Source organism: Motacilla alba, chromosome 1 (genome assembly GCF_015832195.1).
Source record: "Motacilla alba alba isolate MOTALB_02 chromosome 1, Motacilla_alba_V1.0_pri, whole genome shotgun sequence".
NCBI classification, from domain to species: domain Eukaryota; kingdom Metazoa; phylum Chordata; class Aves; order Passeriformes; family Motacillidae; genus Motacilla; species Motacilla alba.
In genome coordinates this window covers 52,948,065-52,968,885 of record NC_052016.1, presented here as the reverse complement: position 1 = coordinate 52,968,885, position 20,821 = coordinate 52,948,065, and the positions used below count along the sequence as shown (strand labels likewise).

At 36.6% G+C, this 20,821-nt stretch overlaps 1 protein-coding gene across 4 annotated transcripts in view; it reads right to left on the bottom strand.

Moving 5' to 3' along the window:
• Window positions 1-248: 248 nt before the first annotated feature.
• Window positions 249-20,821, bottom strand: part of IFT88 (intraflagellar transport 88) — a 42,520-nt gene continuing 21,947 nt past the window's right edge. For all 4 annotated transcript variants that reach the window (XM_038144934.1, XM_038144926.1, XM_038144942.1 and 1 more), the window contains 6 exons: window positions 17,967-18,019; window positions 17,376-17,441; window positions 15,556-15,662; window positions 9,812-9,866; window positions 1,239-1,334; window positions 249-558 (listed from right to left, as the gene is read on the bottom strand). In XM_038144934.1, the coding sequence (XP_038000862.1) occupies window positions 437-558; window positions 1,239-1,334; window positions 9,812-9,866; window positions 15,556-15,662; window positions 17,376-17,441; window positions 17,967-18,019 (499 nt within the window). In that variant the 3' untranslated portion in view covers window positions 249-436. The remainder of the gene's footprint in view (window positions 559-1,238; window positions 1,335-9,811; window positions 9,867-15,555; window positions 15,663-17,375; window positions 17,442-17,966; window positions 18,020-20,821) is intronic.

Sequence of the window (20,821 nt, the reverse complement as noted above, 5' to 3'; positions counted from 1 at the left end):
GTCATACCCAGCATTTTCAGGTCAGTTCACAGCACTTAAATAAATTCTGGCTTTGGATGAAAGATACAGGAATTTCAATCATACAAGCATTGCTTTGAGGTATTCTGCATTGAAAGATGAAGTTTTAGAGGCTTTTCTGTTTAATGTTATCATTGTATGTATCTCTGAAAGCAAAAGCTTTACACATTTGATACAGCTTGCAATGTGTTTGAGTACTTGTGTAGATCTTATGCATGAGTAAAAGAACCTCACCATTATTTTTTAATCAATCACAGAAAACACTGCAATTGCAAATCCAAGGTTTTAACATAAGGTACCACATGTTCAAAGTATTTCACAAATATTTTATAAAAATCCACTACAAAATCATTATGAATGAAAAGTTTTTCAGCTAAAACTTTTACACGGATTAAAAAAATGATGAGTGGCCCATATGCTATTCTGGAAGCAGATCCTCTCCTAGTTCTTCATCAGCAAAATCATCTTCTTCCATTCTTTTTCTTGCTGCTGTTTTTGGTCTTTCTGGTTGTGGGCCAAGTGGATCTGCGTAGGAGGCATCTAGGGTTTAAATAAATACATGTGAAACAGTTACAAACTATTTTAGCTTGAACTTTAGCTGGCTTTAAACATACAAAAGCAAATACAAGATTAGGATTTAGCACTACACATTTGTGTCTTTGAAATGCAGACCAGAAAGAGCATATGAACACTGAAGGAGAACAAAACACTGCATTCAGGAACTGAGGCAGGCCAGAAGAGCAAAGTTCCAGAGTTCTACTGATGGAAGCCTCTTTTTTTTTTTTTTAAATAAATTTCTATTATTATACTACAGTGAGAAAAAGACTTTGGATAAGTGCAAGGAACAGCAAGACTGATGACTTGTTTGAGGAATGGCTTTTTAGGAAGTACCACATTCCACATTAATTTGGGTTTTTAAAACCCTTTGAAAATTCAGTCTTATTGAAGAACCTATGACTGCAGAATGGCAAGAACTGACTTAAAGGACACAGCAGACAGATATGGAAAGTAATATTAACATGGGCCACATTTCTTAATATTTACAATTACTTTATAGTGAGCTCTGAACAATGAAGTGAAAGTCTCGTTTTCATGGGAAAATGTTTCCCCAATTATCTAATTTTACACACACTTCCAACAACTTATATTTTTTCCTCTCTCCTTATTTCTCCTCTCCCTGAGGACCATGAAATTAAAAAAGAAATAAGATGTCCACTTGCCTATTTCTTTACTGCTGCTACTTTCATAGGGTTCAGTTGTTCCAGGCAGAACTTTTAGTTTGGCACTCAGTCTTTCCCCTTTGGTACCACCACTATCTGGGGAACAGAAAATAAAAAAAAAGACAACATGCTGTTATGTTCTGTGAAACCACGATACAAGAATAACATCAATTCAGCTACTACTATCTGTCAAACTGGACTTGGATGAAACCATCTTTTCATGACAGACACAGAACTCATTTGTAATAGTGGTCTTTAAAACACAGTTGACACTGTGTCCACACATGTGTGTGTTAACGTTTTTAAAAAATATATACAGCCTTATGACTTAGGAGTAAACACATTAAATATTTCTGCTTCGAACGCTGACATTTCAGTTGCTTATAAATTACAGTCACATTTTGGAGTTAAAATAAGCATGATAAATAGAAACACTGTCACAATGTACACTGGACATTTCCTGTGTTTGTGTGCTTACTAACACATCAGTGTGATCCACCTGCTCAGTACCGTCAAGGTTAAATGCAACACTTAAGTTTGCTTTTAATTAGAAGAGCATATTTGCCATGTGCTGTCTGCGTGGCAGGCAGGCTCAGCTCGTGTACAGACCATGCTGGCCCTGCAGCTCGCTGTAAACACTGTGCTGGCAGCTCAGTTTGCAGCAGGGCCCCAAGGAATGTGTCGGCTCCAAGGGCTGCCTCCTGCCCGGACAACATCAGATTAACATTCTCCTGCCACAGCAGTATTCCAGACACTTTAAATATTCTGTTCACCTCTGAATCTCTTTTTCACATTCATGGCAAGCTTTCAATCTCATGTGCTACAACAAATTTTTATGCAATATTTTTTTCTCCTGGGAGAAAACATTTTGAGTTTGACTTGGTATATTTACAAGGCAGGATGCGCAGCCAAATAGAGACATGTTCATTTACAACACCAAACAATGTGGCTATTAAAAGTTTTCCATCGTAAGGAGGAAAAATGGGTTTCATTCAGCAAACATTAATTACAAAGTCTGGACTTGGCAACATTTCCATTGTCTTATTTACTACAAATGTTATTTTAATAGATATTGTTATAATTAAAAGGAAAAAAACCCAACTTCACCCCCCCCAAAGCGTCTACAAAGATGACAAACATTTATCTTTCTATAAATACTGTCACAGACTTCTGTTTGCTCAACCCTAAACTGGAAGACGTCTCTGCTCCAAGAAAGACCTAATACATACAGTCACCTGTCAAACAGTTATTAAGTTCACAAGACACATATTGCAGTTGAAATTTCAAAGCAAGGAATATGTATTTTAATGTACATCCACTTCCCTTGGACCAATTCTCAGTGACAGGTCTCATGAAAGAAGTAATATTTGAAAAATTTGAAGAAACGGGGAGAAAACAATGGGCTTTCCTGGAGAGAAATTCAACTCAAGGGCTGTGAAATTACAAAAGGGCCTCCCCTTGATATGAGTGGGCTCTGGACAGGCCTGTGCAACAAGGAGGTGAGAGCTGGCCTTCAGAGATGGTGTGGATGAGAATGTATTGAGGAAAACACAAATAATCAATGAGAAAAAGAGTAGGATAGAAATAGGCACAGTCCTGCATAATGGAAAACAAGTGATTTTTAAGATGATTAATAAAGTTGTAAGGAGCAGTAAAGAGATGCAAAGACAGGAACAATACAGCAGACTACAGTAGGGGAAGACTGAACTGGTTGAAGAAACTCCATAGGTTTAATTGGTTGGTCCCAGAAAGGAAGAACTGCATGTAATGAAAATAAAACAGGAGGAAAATGGCATAAGGAGGAAAACACATGGGTGCTATGATGCTACCAGAGTAAGGTGAAAGACTTTATATTAAGTGAAAGAAGGAAGAAAAAGATGGTAGACAAACCAAACTGTGTGGGATTAACAGGATACCCACTAGTTACCTGCAAATCTTACTGCCCTAAAAAACCACAATTGAAAACAGAGGCTTCTTTAGATGTTCTGGGATCCTTAAGTTTTACTAGGTATGTTTAAAAGTAACCTAATGAAAATAATTTCTCAGGTAGATCAGCAAAGTCACACTGCTTACCTTACTTCTGTATGAGCATTGTATCCAGCAGGAGTGAAGGGAAACAACCCTTCTGGTTAGTTCTTCACGTTTAGTTTAAATTAGGCTAATATGCAAAACCACATCAAGTCTCTGTGGACTGCAGTATGCTCTGAGCATACCTGAAGATGAGGAAGAGGAGCACCCTTCATTTTAAAGTGCGCCCAGAAGAAAGTAAGAGGTGCTTGACACCATCTGCATTACATGGAGATGTCAGACAGCAGCTCAGGAAGCGAGAGGTCTGGCTCAGTGCTTTCTTTCACCAGAGGGAGTTCAAACCCACAGCTCCAGCTCTCAGAAAGAATGTCCTAGCTGTTAGGCCATTTGGGGTAAGCTTTTCTTGACACTCTCGCGATGAGATACAGGATTTGGCTGCCAATATGGCAGCTATTAAAAATTCTGTTGACCATAAACATGATCTGCCGGAAGTCTAAATATCATCTTGAAATTACTTTCTGTAGTTCTGTTTGGAGAATCATCTACATGTTTTTATTTAGTATACATTCACACATAATTTGGCAATATTAAGGAATATAAGCTTACAATATAGACTTCAGGATTTTGGTATCCTACAGTAAAGAAAACTTCAGGGAAGGAGCTGTTTTTAAAGCATTTTTTCACAGACACACATACTTTTTGAAGGCAGGTTTTACAATTTCTACTCATCATTCCCTGCTGCTCTCACCCCATCTAGGAAAAAGATTTTATATACATTTGTATACATTTTGAATTATGGGAATGAAATTAACTTTCACTAAAGTAATACACAGAAGAAAACAAAGATAACAGCATGACTCTGGATGAAAAGCTTTATTTGCAGTTTTTCTTTACTAAGAGCACAGCTTTGAGTGTTAACATCTGTCTGATTGTACCTACAATCAGAAGGCTACAGGTAGATATTTCTGAAACTGCAAATTAATTTTCTCTCTATTACTGTATTAACTGTACAAACACCTGCACCTAATTCAAAGTAGCTTTTGAATAATGGAAGACCACTGCTGAACTAATTTGCTCTCTGTATCTAAGGAAAAACCTTCACAGCAATGAATACCCAGTCCTTATTTATTAACTTATTGGGCATTTATTAAGTAAGTTATTACTGTAGTTCATGCAGAGGCCACTGTACTCATTTTGGGGTGACAATGTTGACTGCAGGAACACAGCTCCAGATTTCAGTTGAAAAAGCAACAGGAACCGACTAAGCAGAGCTGGTCAATATAAAATCTGATTTATAAATACATTTACTCTGTAAAATCATAACACTTGAGATTCGGATTACCATTCTGACATTACCTTCCCCTCACAGTCTGTGTTAAACAGCTTTAGCTGAGGACTATGCATACAAAGACATAAATAATACACTCTGCATGCTGCTATCTTTTACAGTGCATTCCTTCCTCTCATCTGTTTAAAAGTCATGGCCATATTACTATATTTAGGATGTTTGAATTATTCTAGTGAATTGTTTCATTCATTTAGATTTGTTCAGTGTTTTACAAAAACCGATTTGAACAAATTCCTTCACATAGAATTTGGATGAGAATAAAAAAGAATCAAAATATAAAACCTAATTTTAAAAAATGACCACTTTTATATGGCAGAACAATGTATAATGCAACATACTGCAAAAGTAATCCTATTTTGTAATAGTCCTATTTTAAGTAGTGATACCTAGCAAAAAAGATTCTCAATCTTTTTTTGTGTTTCTGTCCTTCCTGTGTCACGTGATACCTGTGTGTACTTCAAACCAAAAAATCCATTGTATTTGTATTTATTTTTTAGAGGAATCTAACTAGTTGCAATTACAGTGATGACACTATTGCACTGGAAATTCCTCCAGTACCACAAAGAACATAAATTAGACTATTTCACTCATCAAGAAAAGACATCAAAGGGTAAGATTGTTTGGCAATCTACCTCATCTGTAAAATGTTTATGTAACAAAGAACACAGTGGGCTAACTCTCCACTAAATCCAGAATGTGTTTTAGGTGCAGCTCTGTGTATCTTTCATATTTGGGATGAAGACACCATCTTTGGAGAAGAATGGGCATTGGTTTGAGCAAAGAGAAGAATAAGTTCAGTGCAGAAGGGAGAAAAATATTTTAAAACTGTGAAACAGCGTGGGAAGTAGATGCAATTTAACTTTGCTGCTGCTCATTTTGATTTGAAATTCTGTTGAATGAAAATTGTTTGCGGTGTGTCAGTTCAGCTCATTCCTTAGGTGAGTTCAGAGCAGAAAACAGATTAAGATGTTCTCTTCATTTCAAGAGGTTTTCCCTTCTCCATTAATTAAGAAAACTTTTTTCTGTTCTTCACACACAGCTAATGGAACCATCCCAAAATGACTTGTAATTAATGAGGCATCAACAGGCACACAAAGCCTAACAAATATAAATGATTGCTATATCCTGGCTGCAGGGTAACAAGAAAATCTCATCTTTATCACAGTCAGGATTATCTGGGATGCCAACAGCTCTAACATTTAAAACATACTTCCAGAATAAATAAGGAGATCCCTCTGGGATGGTAAGGGTGTTTGAACACAGGAAATCTTTGGGGACGGACAAACTGACACAGTCACCAGTGAAATGAAAAAGGGAAAAGACACCTAAATTATTCCCATGTGGTTTATTTTCTAAATCCATCCCAACAGGCCTAGGCAACAAGGAGAATGCAAAATACTCAGCCTTTCATCTTCTGAATTCAACACTGCTTCTTTGGGCTCCTGTCCGAGACTGCACAGCTCCTCTCATCCAGCACAAAACTCCCCATTCAGAGAGCTGGGCAAATGCAGAGACCAAGTAAACACTGCCACAGGAATGGACTCCTTAATGTCATACTTTGCATTATCTACACTTATAAAGGCATTATGCTATCAAACAGGAAAAATTCCTTATGGTGGTAAAAACCACAGTGCACCAACTGCTAAGTTCTGGATATTACAATCATGTATCTGCAAAACACAAAAAAAATGAGTACGAAAACAAGAAAAGATTATTGGAAAGAAAATCTTTGAGAACTGCCTAAACTCAGATGTTACTGTTAGCTCCCTTCAAGGTTTCATGGTATTCTGGTTTTGGGTTTTTTTTTCTCCTTTTTAAAATTAAAAATAATAATTCTAACAGGACTGTATCAATGTTATTTGCTTCCAACATAACCCAAGTAAGATTGAAAACCATAAATCTGATAATTGTGGGGAGAAGAAAATTTCCCTTTTTACAGCGAATGACAAATGAGTTCAGTTTTGGGTAGGGATTTTAGATTTAATGCTTATCTCTCTCTCAAGACAAGAGCAGACTTTAACTGACATGGATCTAGAGGTCAGTTTTCTTGATCTCTCTGTCTCCATTCTGTCTACCTTCATGCACACACCAATCAAATTGCTGAAACTGCACTGTCCTGCATCTCACACACCTTTCTGTTTTAATTTATATTGGCAAAGTACTGGATGCCCTATGAAGTACAAACCTTGCTGGCTTAGTTCTTTTTCTTCTTAGCTTCCTCTTTAAAAGCAATTTTAGATCATATTTCCTAAAACAAGGAAACCTGAATTATTAATACTCTTAATATAAATAACTATATGGGGACAAAATACTGGGGGGGAAAAAATCTCATAGGAATGCTAACAAGTATGAGGACAGTGAGCTAGTAAGAGGAAAGACAGAAAACAGGCATCATACCTAAAATATCTGGAATGCATGAGACTTCAGTTAGCAAGTAAGTACTTCAATTTAGCTAGTAAGTACTGAACTCAGGAGGATTCCATGCTTCACTGGGTTCAGTAATGATGGCAAATCCCTCATACAGTATTGGAAAATGACCCCTTTTGGTCTTGGCAACACCACTGGAAAAGACTAACCTTAAAATGTATAATTTTTTTTCCTCTCCTTTTGAAGTCATTAATTTATCAAAAGCACACTAATATTATGAAATAAAATAACTCATGTTTATATTTCGTATGTATATTCACACAGGCCATGCACAGAAATTTATAAAACTGCAAATTACAGTTCATAACCCAGGTGAACAAAGCCAAGATTTGGACAAAATAAAATGTTTGGGTGTTCAGGTTTCTACTAGTCATCCTCAGTACAATGTGGTCAAAAAACAACACAGTCCTTAGCATCTGATGCTGTGAGTGTCCAGGTTCTTCACTGATAAGGCTCCCTAGAGCCAACATTACCAGTTAAAATGTGCCCAGTGCCTTTGACTCGTTCTAAAAATACATGTAAGTAGTACAGCTCACCACAACTTTTAATTAAGAATCCCAGCAGGAAGTTAACTCTAGGCTCAGTACAGGACCTTCTTTGTACCTTTGCTTGTTTGCCAAGTCATTTCCAGAAAGGCTGGATCTCTAGCACTGAATTTGTATAATGAAGACTTCTCAAACATGCTCTTACACAGACTTGGTCCCAAACTATGTTTTTTTCCACTCTTTCATATAGTGGACATAATATCTTGAACTCAACAATCTAGAAATTACTGATAGGGCAAATTCTAGGTCAACACTTATCCTTCTTTACCTCTCATCCTCTTTCTTATTGTTTTAAAATTAAAAAAAAAGAAAGAAAAAGAAAGGAAAAAAAAATAAGAAGACAACTTTCCATAGATACTTCTGTCTTTAAAAGAAATACTGACAAACTGGTAGTTGTGGGATTTATGTTGTCTTAGCATCCTCTCAGCATGAGCATTAGGTATACATCTTCTTTTGCTAAATTACTCTCTCCCTCCTGAAACATGCCCCTTTTTTCATTAATGAGGGTGGGGATAATTACAAAATAGAGCTGGGAGAAAAGAGACCCTTTGTGCCATTTCCCATTTTCAAAGTTTTGCACAGCTGTAAATACCCTTGCCTGCTGCCAATGCTGCTCTTCATTTCTTCTTGCTGTATACGGAAGTGGATTCCTCTTAATGACAGAGAACAGGGACCAATCCTGTCTCACAGTGCTGTTTTGTTGGCACCTCCAGCTGGCAGCCTGATCCCAGGGTTGATGTAACAAAGCAGGGCCCAGAAACTCTCCATCCTCTTCCACCCCACTCTGTTACTTAAATAAAGAATTACTTTGGCCTGAGGCCCAGAACAGGTAAAATTCAATCCTAGATGAATGGTTGTTTCTTCCACACATCAAGAAATTATTTAAAAGCTTCTCGAGTGAAACTACTGAGCTGGAAAAGGAATGAGTTCTCTCTCAAGCACCTAACACTCACTTTTAAACCTCAGAAAATCCAGGGAAGCAGGCTTCATAAATGTAACAGCATTCTAAGGTCATCTTCAGATTACATTAGTAATTGCCATGACTTTTCATGACCCTATAGAATTTGGTAAGTGTAGTAAATTATCTGCTATATAGGTGGAGAAATAAAATTACCAAGTAAGAAAAAAACATCATATAATACTTCTGTGTAAAACGAAGGGAAGAGAAGCAAGAATTTACTGGGGATATCTTCTAATGAAACCCTTTGATATCAAGATAAACCAAAAGCAGGATACAAAGAAACCGTCTCCTTTTTGGGTTAAAATATGGGTGGGTTTTTGGGGGTGTTTGTTTGTTTGTTTTGTTTGTGTTTGTTTGTTTTTGGTTTTGTGGTTGTTTTTGGTTTTGTTTTTTTTTCAGGTGGCTGAAGTAGCCTGAAGTATTCTAGTTTCCTTCAAGCAGCAGTGGGGGACTGATAGGTTTACATTACTAATTTCATGGATTTAATAATGGGAGGGAAAAATCATTAGCTCTGCAATATGCAGGCTACCTAGTGCAGAAAAGACAATACAGGGCAGTTTCCTGACTTACAATGCAGGAGTTTTATATTAAGGGAAATCAGGACTGCAAATCTATAGAAGCAGGGAGACTGAGTGGCCAGAAAGGAAGCTTTTCTTCTAGGAAGACTCCTGAACTTCAGTTCTGCTATACAGAGATAAGGGGAAAGATGAGCTCAAGGATAGTAAAGGGTATGTTATCCTTATCACAGAGTTGGCTGCACAGAACAATCTGCTGAACTTGTAAGAAACACCTATCATAGCAGATTACACGGTGGCCAGAAAATTCCCTTTCCTTCATGTTAAATAAAGAAAGAATGAATTCCTATTTTCCATGGCTTATATGCTCTGTTTTGGTATAATAAATGATTCCTTTTAGTAAATATTCCAAAGTTTAAAATATTCAAATACCAAGTTAATGGGATAAAAACATTCATGTCCACAGCACTGAAAACAATCAGAAATTTAGCTTAAGGAATACAATAAGGTCTGTATATAAAACACAAATGTGGGACCAAATCCATACTACTGTACCAGTTGCAATTTCATACAGCAATGAGAAAAATCAAAAAAGTATGAAACTAAATTTCTGAAGTACTTACATATTACTCAGTGCATATTTGTGTGTGTTTCAGGATGAAAGGAGGCTTTACAAACACTTTCAGGAAATCTGTTTTCTTCAGGATCCTGTCAAAACTGATATTTAAGCAGAGACCTTGCCTACTTACCACCACTTCCCTCTTTGCGGCCACGTGCACTGCCCTCTCTGCCAGATTTCATGCGCTGCACAACAGTGGAAAATGTTTGAAAAGAACAGAACAAAAAAACTCATTTAGTAATATATATTAGAGAAAATTACTGAAAATTAAACTCAGCTTGGTAATCAAACAGTAGGAGAATGTTAAACTAGACTTATTACACTGTAACTACTGAAGGTTGGTTTTCAACACACAAAATTGTCCTTAACATCAGGGTTAAATCCAATGTTTATGTAAAACAAGAGTTCTGTGAAATTCAAATAGAATATCTCAATAAATTATTTTTCTTCAGATAAAATTTATACAAGGAATGTGCATAAAAATAGTTCAGATGTTCCTTTGTAAAGTACAGCTGAAAAAACAGGCAACACAGCCCTCCTTGCATGAGTTCAAAGTAGCCTCTGCCTATTAACATCTTGTAAATCCCACAAGCATTTTATTATTGTAAAGACTCAAAAGGGAGAAGTGGGGGAATCTATAAAAAGAACTATTCACCCTATGGATCTTGGATTTTGAATTTTTGGCATAGAACTGTATTTCACAGCAACATTTAATTTGCTGCTGAGTGTTAAATGCAAGATAAAGGTGAAGGTAAATACTTTAAAAGCTGTGTTTAAAAAGTCAGCTCTCTTGCATAGGGGAAGGTACCATAAACATCTCCCAGCTGTGTTTTTTTGAGTGTTATTTGGAAATTTTAACAGTTTATCAAAGCAATACCTTTGTATGACACGGCAGACTTAGATCTTCTGGCAAAACACCAAATTTCTTATGCATACATCTTGTCAATTATAAGACAGGACACCTCAGTGAGGGACTTTTTGATAGGTAGGTATGAAAACTTAATGTTTAAAGCACTCAGCTATTTAATAAAGTATCTCTGCATCTTACTTCAAAATACGAATTCAGGATCTGATTAAAACACACATCATGTCTTCAGGTCAATTACTATAAATTCTTCACTCATTTTTCACCAGAAAAATATCATGAAGTCTGGCAAATTTGGAATGATACCAAAGAAGTGAAAGAACTTTCAAGATTCATGCCAACAGAAAAAGGAAGAACTCTTAAATCAAAACCCACAGGAGTCAGACAGGAAAGCACTGAGCCTAGTGTGAAACCAGGACTGGTCTTGGAGCAATTCAGTCTGGGACCAGAATTTCTCACACTTTTTTATTTGCTTTGGGAAATCCTCAAGCCTAAAATATGTTCTCTGAATTTTGGATTAAATATCCTTTTCACAGCCCAGTGAAGTAGCATACACCAATCCTTCAGGAAGCCTATCCAGACTCTCCCAACTGCTGAATGACTGACAGAAGTCTGACAGCAGCTCAGCTTCTGTCCACCCAAGGGAAGCAGTTCCTATGTGATAGTGCCCTCTTGGCATTTACACCCTAGGACCTTCCTCCCAAAATATAACGTAAGAACTACAGCTTAAACATATGACTAGCTCCTGTAAAATTCCAAGTGAGTAGTTTGTAAGTAATCCCACACTAAAAGAAGACATCCAAAATAGGTTTCCACCCTAAAAATGCCTATTTCTCCCATGACTGCAAAAGACATTTAGGATGGTTAGCCCAGATGTGGCTGCCTGAAGGCAAAGGCAGTAAGGCCCCTCCAGCATTTGCACCTCTCATCACTGCTTCTCACCACACCCCATCAGCCCCTTCTCAGTCATTAAGCTCACTTAACGGAAATAAACAGTAATGTGTGTACACAGCAGTGCCAAGGAGGCTCTGTGAACTTTTACACTATTACCTGTCTTTTTTAGAGTGAAACATGAAAAACGAAGACTAATGCAGTAAAAAAAAACAAAAACAAAACTCAATCAAACAAACAAAAACAAAAGACCCCAGCTCCCCTCCCACCCCCACCACCCCCCCAAATGTTCCAACATACAAAGGTTGCAGTAAAAATTAAATGCTGTGAGAAGCAGGCAGAAAAATTTCTACAGGGAATGAACTCCACAGATGTTCCCAGATTCTTGGCTGGAAGTATTTAACAACTTGTCCATATTTGAGAACTGAGGGAAATAAGTACTCCAGAATACTTATTTTGGTATAAACTCCATGTGGATATACTTATTCTGGAAAAACAATGCCAAAATAGAAAATTTTGAAACATTTCTACAGGAAGACAAAGTCTGTGTGCAGACTGTGAAATGCAGGTACACCACTTTAGCATTTTACCTATTTTGTCTTTACTGGGTGCAATTGAGAAGTCAAGGGTTAGTCTAAAATTGGGAGCAGGAATTGAACTGTATCTGGTACTGCTAACTGAAACCAGTATCCCTACTGGAAACTTAGGTCGTGAAATATTAAAATTTGGTAATTTTAGAACAAGTAAGTATAGTTTATGACTGTATGGTCATGGATGACAGAAGGAACTTAGGAAAAAAAAAACAAACTCTAGTAATTTCCAAAGCCAGATGGCAGAGAGAAGACTAAAAATCACATACACGCAACCACCCCCAACCAAGAAACAAACAAAAAAAACCTTCCCAAACCCAAAACCAGAGGATGGGAACCCATATGTAACATCAATGGCGAAAGAAGGAACTATTCTGCAGGGCTATTGTTTGCAAGACAGCACTGATGAAGAGATTGTCACAGAAAGCTACTCCAGTACTAATGCGGGACAGCTGCATACTGAATCACAGTGTCCTAAAACATCTTTCCTCAGAGTCTTTGCTCCTTTACCAACTACAATGATGCTGTTTTAAGAAAACTGTGTCAGTGGGTTCGTTGGGAGTAGAAGTTGTTCCTTTCCTTTGGGAGGAACTTGGAAGTTGTCAGTGTGGCAGAAGAGAAAGGCAGAATAAGGAGATGGAAGCATGTCCCACCAAGACAAGGAGCAGCAAGAAGGAGCAGAAAGCAACTGATCTGACTTCAGAGCTTCTGAAGAGAGTGTACTTGGAACCACAGAGGTAGAATTTTGCTCCCATTCAGAGCTTACTCAGGCTGGAAACACTGGCCTGTCTGCAGGAATGAAGTTGACAGAACTGACAAGAAATCTGCTTTAATTTATTTATTGGCTGTGGTTTTTAGGGGGGCACAAAGGCAAGAGGCGTGTTTGTCTGGGGGTTGTTTGGGATTTTTTAAACTTACTGCATTTAATTTGATCTGCTTAAAAGAAATTTGTTTAGTTTAAATTACAATACAATCAAGTTTATTCAAAAGGCTGAATTAAACTTTTTTTCTTTTCTGGGTAACACACTAGAGAAAATATTTAAGCAGATCTACCTTAAAGCTTTGACTAACTAAAAGTGCCATCATAGACACCCTATCTGTTCTAGACAGATCTGCTATACTCTGTCCTCCTGAGACTCCAGAGTTCTGTGTCCAGTTCTGAAGCATCCAGTGTAAGGACATGGCCCTGTTGGAGAGGGCCCAGAGGAGGGCCATGAAGATGAAAAGAAAGCTGAAGCTTCTCCAGTGAAGACAGGCTGAGAGGGTTGAAGTTGTTCAGTCTGGAGAAGAGAAGACTCTGGGGAAATGTCGTGGCCTTTCAATACTTAAAGGGCTCTTAAAAGAAAGATGGCCTTCTACTAAGGCCTGTGGTGACATGACAAGGAATAAAGGCTTTAAACTGAGAAAGGGTAGAGAAGGAGAAAAAAATACGTCGAGGACGTTGGGACACTGGAACAGGTTGCCCAGAGAATCTGTGGATGACCATCCCTGGAAATGTTCAAAGCCACATTTAATGGGGCTCTGAGCAACCTGAGAGTGGAAGGTGTCTCTGCCCACAGCAGGGGGTTGAAACTAGATAATCTTTAAATGTTCCTTTCAACCTAAACCATTCTGTGATCCTGCTTTGCAAGGTTAGTGTTGTGACAGGATAGAGTTGACACACTCTTACACAGGAATACTGAAATGCAAGACACAGAGGGAGCTTCCCACATCATGGCTGAATTATGGTCACTGTTAAAGCCTGAACTGTCTAAACCAAGTGTGCAACAACTTGTGCAATCATGAGTCTGTGTTGGAGCCCACTGATACTTCTGTCATTCAGGTATAACTTGATGAATTCCCTTAACACAAAGAAGTCAGAATGAAAAAAAACCCCATAATTTAAAAATAATTTTTATGTTACTAAAATCTTAAGTTACTTAGAGGATTTAAACTTTTATATATTCTATCAGTAGCTTTTTCCTCATCAGAAAGTAATGTGTTTGGGAAAGCTCTTGCTTCCCATATGAAATAAACAGAAAGAGACATGACAATTTTTAGGTTTTTTTTAAAAATTGTATTCAAATATTAACTTTCTTAAAGAAAAATAGGTGTTTTCTTTAAAGTCCTTGACATTACCCATCTACAATTAATGCCTTCAGTGTAGAAAAAAGCTCAGAATTACATTCAAAGAAATAGCCTTTCCTTCTCCAGGGACCTCTCTCTCTCTCTAATCAACTATAAAATAAACCAGTTTTAACTGGTTTTGTTGGTGAGCTTTTTCAAGTAAAGCACTGAGGTATTGAAAGTTACTGCAACAAACTACGTCTATCACTGACACTGAAGTGATAAGAAACCAAGCAAAGGCTGTTTAACTTCAGTGAATCTCTTAATTGTGAGTTCTGCAGAATAGGTATATTATACCTGGTCATCTGTTTTGCTTACTGATACAATTATGGGGAGACAGGGAGGAATATCACTCCCACTACAGCTGTGAACTGCTTTCTTTTGTCCGTTTTCTCAAGTGCTTTGAATTTTACAGTTACTGAAAAAGCCAGTCAGTACACTTCAGCTAGCCCCTCAAAGTGTGGTTGTAGCATGAAGCTGCAATCCTTCAATCAGTGTTTCCCCTTGTGAGTTTCATTTTTAAAGTGTCCCAGTGCTCACGTGCATACTCAGGCTCCCTGGAACTTAAGCAGAAGTAGCTAGGGATGCATGTCCACATGATCTGTCATCAAAAGGGACCAATAAGTGTTACTAAGAGCAGAGTAAATTAGTAAAGGCTTAATGTATCCTAATGTGACTATGTAGCTTTCAGGCAATTCTCTGGATAGGCAAAGCAAGCTGGAATACTTTGCAGATCAACAGCATGGATAATGTTTTTCAAACAAGCAGCTGTTTTTAATTTTAAAATCTTATTTTATCACCAGAATAGCAAGCAAACAATGCACGAGTGCACATACACATAAACATGAGCTCACTCTTCTGAATAGAACACAAGTTATGATCTCATACCTTTCACAGCCTGTTATTTTTCCATGAAATTATTTTTTTTTTTTGTTTAAAAATTGGCACTCACATGAATAGTTTACTTCTACCTATATAATATGTCAATGCTGCAGTTTTGTATATAATGAAAAAGGAGTTCTTTTAAATGGACAAATTCTTAGGCTTCCCATCTCTCCCTGTAGTTGCATTATTACTTGGCTCATAAATACACCGAAGTATTAAATAAAATCTGGCAAGTAAGTAGGAAAGACGACATTCCACAGACATTGAATTATGCGAGTGGCTCTGGCATTCCCTTATGTCCACACAGTCCATCTTTCACTAGTATTTAAAAATCACAGAAAATCTGGTGCTCAGAAGCTATTCAGACAGATGTAAGACTGATCAGCAACTTAAAATTAAGCCTCCCAAACCCCCAAAATATCAGCCTCTGTACACCAGGAAGTTAACAATGCATTTTGTCTTGAAGTATCATAAACATTACTTTAGCTTCTTCTACATCTGTAGCAAACTGTATGATACACAGAGAAACAAACTTACCTGCTCTCTGATTTCTTTTAATTTTTCTGCTTTCTTGAGCTTTGTTATATATTCCTGGACTTCTTTCAGCCCCATGTCTGTGCAGAGACGAACTAAAAATCTGAGGCCTAATTGGAAAGCAAAGCATCGTTAGAAAAAGACTTACAAGCAGGTCAAACTACAAGTGCACCCTGACAGAACTGGACATGCAGAATGGCAAACAGTGCAAATAACTGCAAACGAGGCGACTCCAGTCCAGTATCTCTACACAAGTTGTGATATTTTGCAAGTAATTCAATATTTTCTCTGTGTCTGTATCCATGAACAGTACAAATACCATGGGTATATGTGGAAGGCAAAAGTCATACTAACTATTTTGGCTCAGAACTCTTGACATTTGCAAAATATTTTGGAAGCTGAAAAACATAGAAATTATACTACAATATTACTAAGGAGCTGCTATCAAGACAATTTTGTTGAAAACAATTTTGCAAATGCCAAGTGAATCGAAATGCTTTTTTCCTCTGTCCGCGGTTGATTTTTGAAGAGTAACATTTATAGAATTTTGAAGAGTAACATTTATAGCTAAAAAGCTAACATAAAAATCAAATATAACGGTACGACTGAACTGAAAGAATCCCTAAAAAATATTCTCCTGAGACACTCTACAAAACTCTGTTGGTATTCCTATGTGTTTGTCAACATTCCTTTCAAAGAACTGAAGCAGAAACAAGCAGGACATGATCCATTCTCTCCAGACTGCTTTCACAAACATGTTATTTCATTTTGTGCTAATTTAGTTTTCTGCTGGTTTAGGAAGCCCATGCTCAGGGATGGATGAGGGAAGAACCATTGTTTCAGCAGCAGAAAACTTAAATCAGTTAAATTGCCTTGCCCGACTCCTGCCTCCATTTGTGAAATTTGTAGAAACTACGTTCAGAAACACATTTGCATTCTAAAAGGTTTACTAAATGCCCCTCTGAAATATGTGTGATCAACACAAACATGATATTTTGCTTATAACTTGCAGGAGTTACAGTACTGGATTTCACTTCTACAAGAGAGCTGGGATTCCTCTTTAAAAAAGCTATAAATTTGTTAAAGCAGAACGATACAATTTTAAAATAAAATACAATGACTGTTCTTCCCACATTGCATCTGAAAGCACAGACTTGTTGGCGACAACCTTGCATTTTGGAATTTGTGAGGCACAGCGTGGGATGGAAGAGAATGTTTACACAACCACTGACAACCCTTATTTTCTACAGGGCTTTTTTAGTTTAGAGTACAGGTGTGACTGATTTTGCAAAGTGTCTTACTCTTCAAAGTTGTGTTTCTTGCAGTTTAGTTTGAAATCCACTATGGATTTTCCAGAGACTGGGTAACCAGCTATAGTTAAAAACCCAGCAACAAAATCTCACCCTCAATATTTTTTTAGAAACCCTGACTTTGATAAAACTTAGCCGTAAGATTTTCTAGTATCTGGAAATTTACAGCAGGAATTTCAACTAGCAGGAACTAGAAGTATAAATACATATATTTTTCATAAGAAAGATCAAATAAGTAACATAGTTATAAAATCTAGGACATATGTATGAGAAAGAACTCATCCAATGCAACTCAGTTTAAGTTTATTTTCATTGCTCTTCTTCAGCATTACCCTCATATTTCTTAAATCACCCGTCAGTGTTGTCACAAAAAACACGTAGCATTAGCATGAATAAAAATATTAGTTAATGGAAGTATTTTAGTATGAAAAATACATCATATGATTACTAACACACCTATTCAATGTAACAAAGTTTCCTTTGATAGCTGCACCACAGAATGAGACAACTTACATTCAACATTCTCTGGGAATTTTCTGTGAATGACTTTGTATTTCTCCAGAGCTTTCTGGTAGTTGCCTGCAAACAAAACAAACATCTCCTATCCACACATTCAAACATAAAAAAGACTATTTGATGAGAAATTGGAACACCTTAACATCAATTTATCTTTATAGTTAAATGATTTAAGATTGTAGGACCAAATTTGATAAGATCAAACTTAACATTTTTTATTAATGGATAGTAAAAATTAAGAGCATCTGAAAACAGGCCAAATTACTCTGTAAAGAACACAATTAATGAGGAGTAAGTTCCTGATTTTTGCCTTTTTTTTTTTTTTTTTTTTGGACCTTCCTCTATGACACCATTGTTCCAGTGTCTCACCATGCTCACAATGAAAAATTCCTCCCTTATGCCCAGTGTAAGTCTATTCTTATTCAGTTGAAAACTGTTGCTCCATGACCTGGAACTGCAGACCCCAGTCTGTCCCTATCCTTCCTATGAAATTCTCTCATTATTCTCCCAGCTGAACAACCTCAATGAATTACAAAAAAATGTTACAAACCTAAAAGCAATAACAAAAAAAAAAATTAGAGAACTTACCACTTCTTCTGTAGCAACTGGCAACCATCAGCTGCCACTTCACTTGTGTTGGCCTGCATATAAATAAAACAAAATCATGTACACTGCCAAACAATGAATAAGCAAAATAATCTGCATAGCACTGGTAAAGACCTACTATTTACCTACTAATCAATTTTTCACCTAGCATGTTGCCTTCCTAGAAAGAATCTATCCTGCTCTGCTCACGCACCGCTGCATCACGCACCTGTTTCCAGGAGAGCATGCCACTCATTTTCAGTCCCCTGTTAAGAGTTTTTCTCAGGTTCATGATTCTGTGCCCAGACACAATTAGTAGACCTGACATGTGAACCACTAATCTTTGTCAGGATACAGAACCATGCAATGGGGGAGGAACAAAATGCTAAATAGTATTCTGAGGAGGTCCCATCACTAGGGTCCCACACATGCCCAAGGGACTCCTGCAAGGAAGCACAGTCCCTACTTACAGCTTTGAACTCTGGCTCCTCCTCTGAGCTATCACCCTGATGTCCTAGCTGCTGCCTGTCCTTCTCTTTTTAGCACATAATGGTGACAGGATGGTCAGAGAGAATATTTGAGATGCGTGAGCATGTACAATAAAACTGTTGGACTCTTTCATCATTTTTACCAAGACAATGTGAAAATTAGGAAATTTTCATGTTAACAGTGTAAGCATCCTCTATAAGCCAAAGCACTTTGCACATGTGGCTTACAATTGAATAGTAGCATATCCAAAAGGTACTGTAAGTTGACATTTTCAGAATAATTTTGTACTTATCCTCTTCAGTTTTCCTCTCTAATCATAGCACAGGCCATTCTTAACTCTAAGCAATCTGTTCGCCGGGTAGTTACCAAGAAAGTTCATGAAATACAAATGTTGCACCTTTTTAGTTTCAGCTGAATGTGTCTCCCGCAAACAAAGGCAGCTGAACACACACCATAATATATTACTCAGTTCAGTATAAAAACTGTAAATTGTCAGCAGCAAATACTAACTACACTAAGTCCTTTTACTAAGGATAGACTTCAGCATGTTAGGAAAAATAAAACAGTGAAAAACTGTTTTCCAATTCATTGTCTGACATGTTATCTTAGAATGCAATTTAAAACGTAGTTATTGTGATTAAAACACTGAGTGCATTAAACAATAAAATTGTAAAAATGCTGTTGACAGTTAAAATAAGGATATAATTTAAAAATGCAACTTTATTTAAAAGTTAGTAGTAATTTATATTTACAATCATATTTGCCAATTAGCATATCTAGTCTCTATTTTTAATACCAAATAAACAGCAAAATTTTTATGCTCTGTTATCTGCAATTAAAAATCTCCTCCCACATGGAAAACATTTTTCTATATTAGAGATAGATTACAAGTAATACTGAAGAATTTAATAAGACAATTCTTCATAAGTACTTTACAATCCTCATACTTCATGCATGGAGTGACTGCAACATGAAGCACAAAATATTTAAATCTTTGCCAAAACAAGATTATGAAATAATTCATCTTATTCTCAGCTGTTTCTTTCCAAATTTTCTAAGAAGGCTGTGATTGCCAGCATATGAAATCTCATAGCTTGACTAAAATGACTTTTTTAAGGCGGCCAGTATTTGTAGGGAAAAGAATACTGGCAAACATGTGAACTGTGATTTCTGTCGGCTCTCCTGTGTATTTTTGTCTAAAGTACTTCTCTATTTCTTTATAAATATACCACCATTTGAGTGAATTCTATTTTTCTCTTCTTTTTTTTTTATTTTTAATCCTTAATTAAATCTTAAGATTTTCTCATCTGTAATTCAGGGTTACTATAACCCAAACATCTCAAAGCCAGAGTTAGGATTTTTTACTGAACTTCTTACAACCTATATGCAGAATCATTTTCCCTTGAATTATACTGTATGAATTTTTTGTTCACATGCTGTTTTGTACATACATGTCATTCAGATTCAAGAACAAAAAGAATGTCAAATTTTAGATCATCACAAGAGAAGCAATAACAGAGTTTTTCATAATTTTTCATAGTTTTCCTAAAACACAAAATAAAGAAATTCACATCGATTTTGAGTGAATTTTAGTTCATCTAATAACACAAAATTCTTCATAAACCTACAGACATATATTTGTTTCCCCATAAAAAGACTGTGCGCATGCATTTTTAGAATTCTCTTTGAACTCTGGATTACAAATTTAAGTTTGACCAAATTTTATTTATAAACCATTCTCTAGTAAGGTCCCTTTCTGAACTAAAATAAAGTATATGGCCTATATACTTACTCAAGTGCATCATATTCTGCTAAAGAACAATTTCAGAAATTAAGTTGTTGAACTAAACTCAGTATAAATCAAATATCTTTATCAGGATCAGTTTAGCCTGTCAATTTATTTTCACTGATTACTGGTAGTACAGCACTGCACATTTTTGCTTACTTATATGCCTTATTTGATGGAAGTAGAAGTCATGTGAGAAGATGAAATGCAGTAAGATCAGCTAAAACATGCACTTATCTGAACTACCAAATCCTCACCGCATAGAAAAACAATAGAAAGGAAACATTTCACATGAAGCCACAGAGAAAGAGGTCTTGGTGGCTTTGGAGAACTGTTCGCCATTTCATAGTTGTGTTTAATGGCAGATAATAGAGAAAAATAGGTTCTAATATCTAACCCTCTCTTGGACCCAATGGAGGACCTTATTTAACACTGAAAATGAACAGAAAATTGAGAACATTTAAAAATATCACAAATATTCTTAACCCTGCTGTTTGTTTATCGTATTGAAGTTATCCAGCTGATTTATCTCTAGGTATTCTGATGGATGTCTAATCAGAAATCTGAGTAGGCATAAAATAAT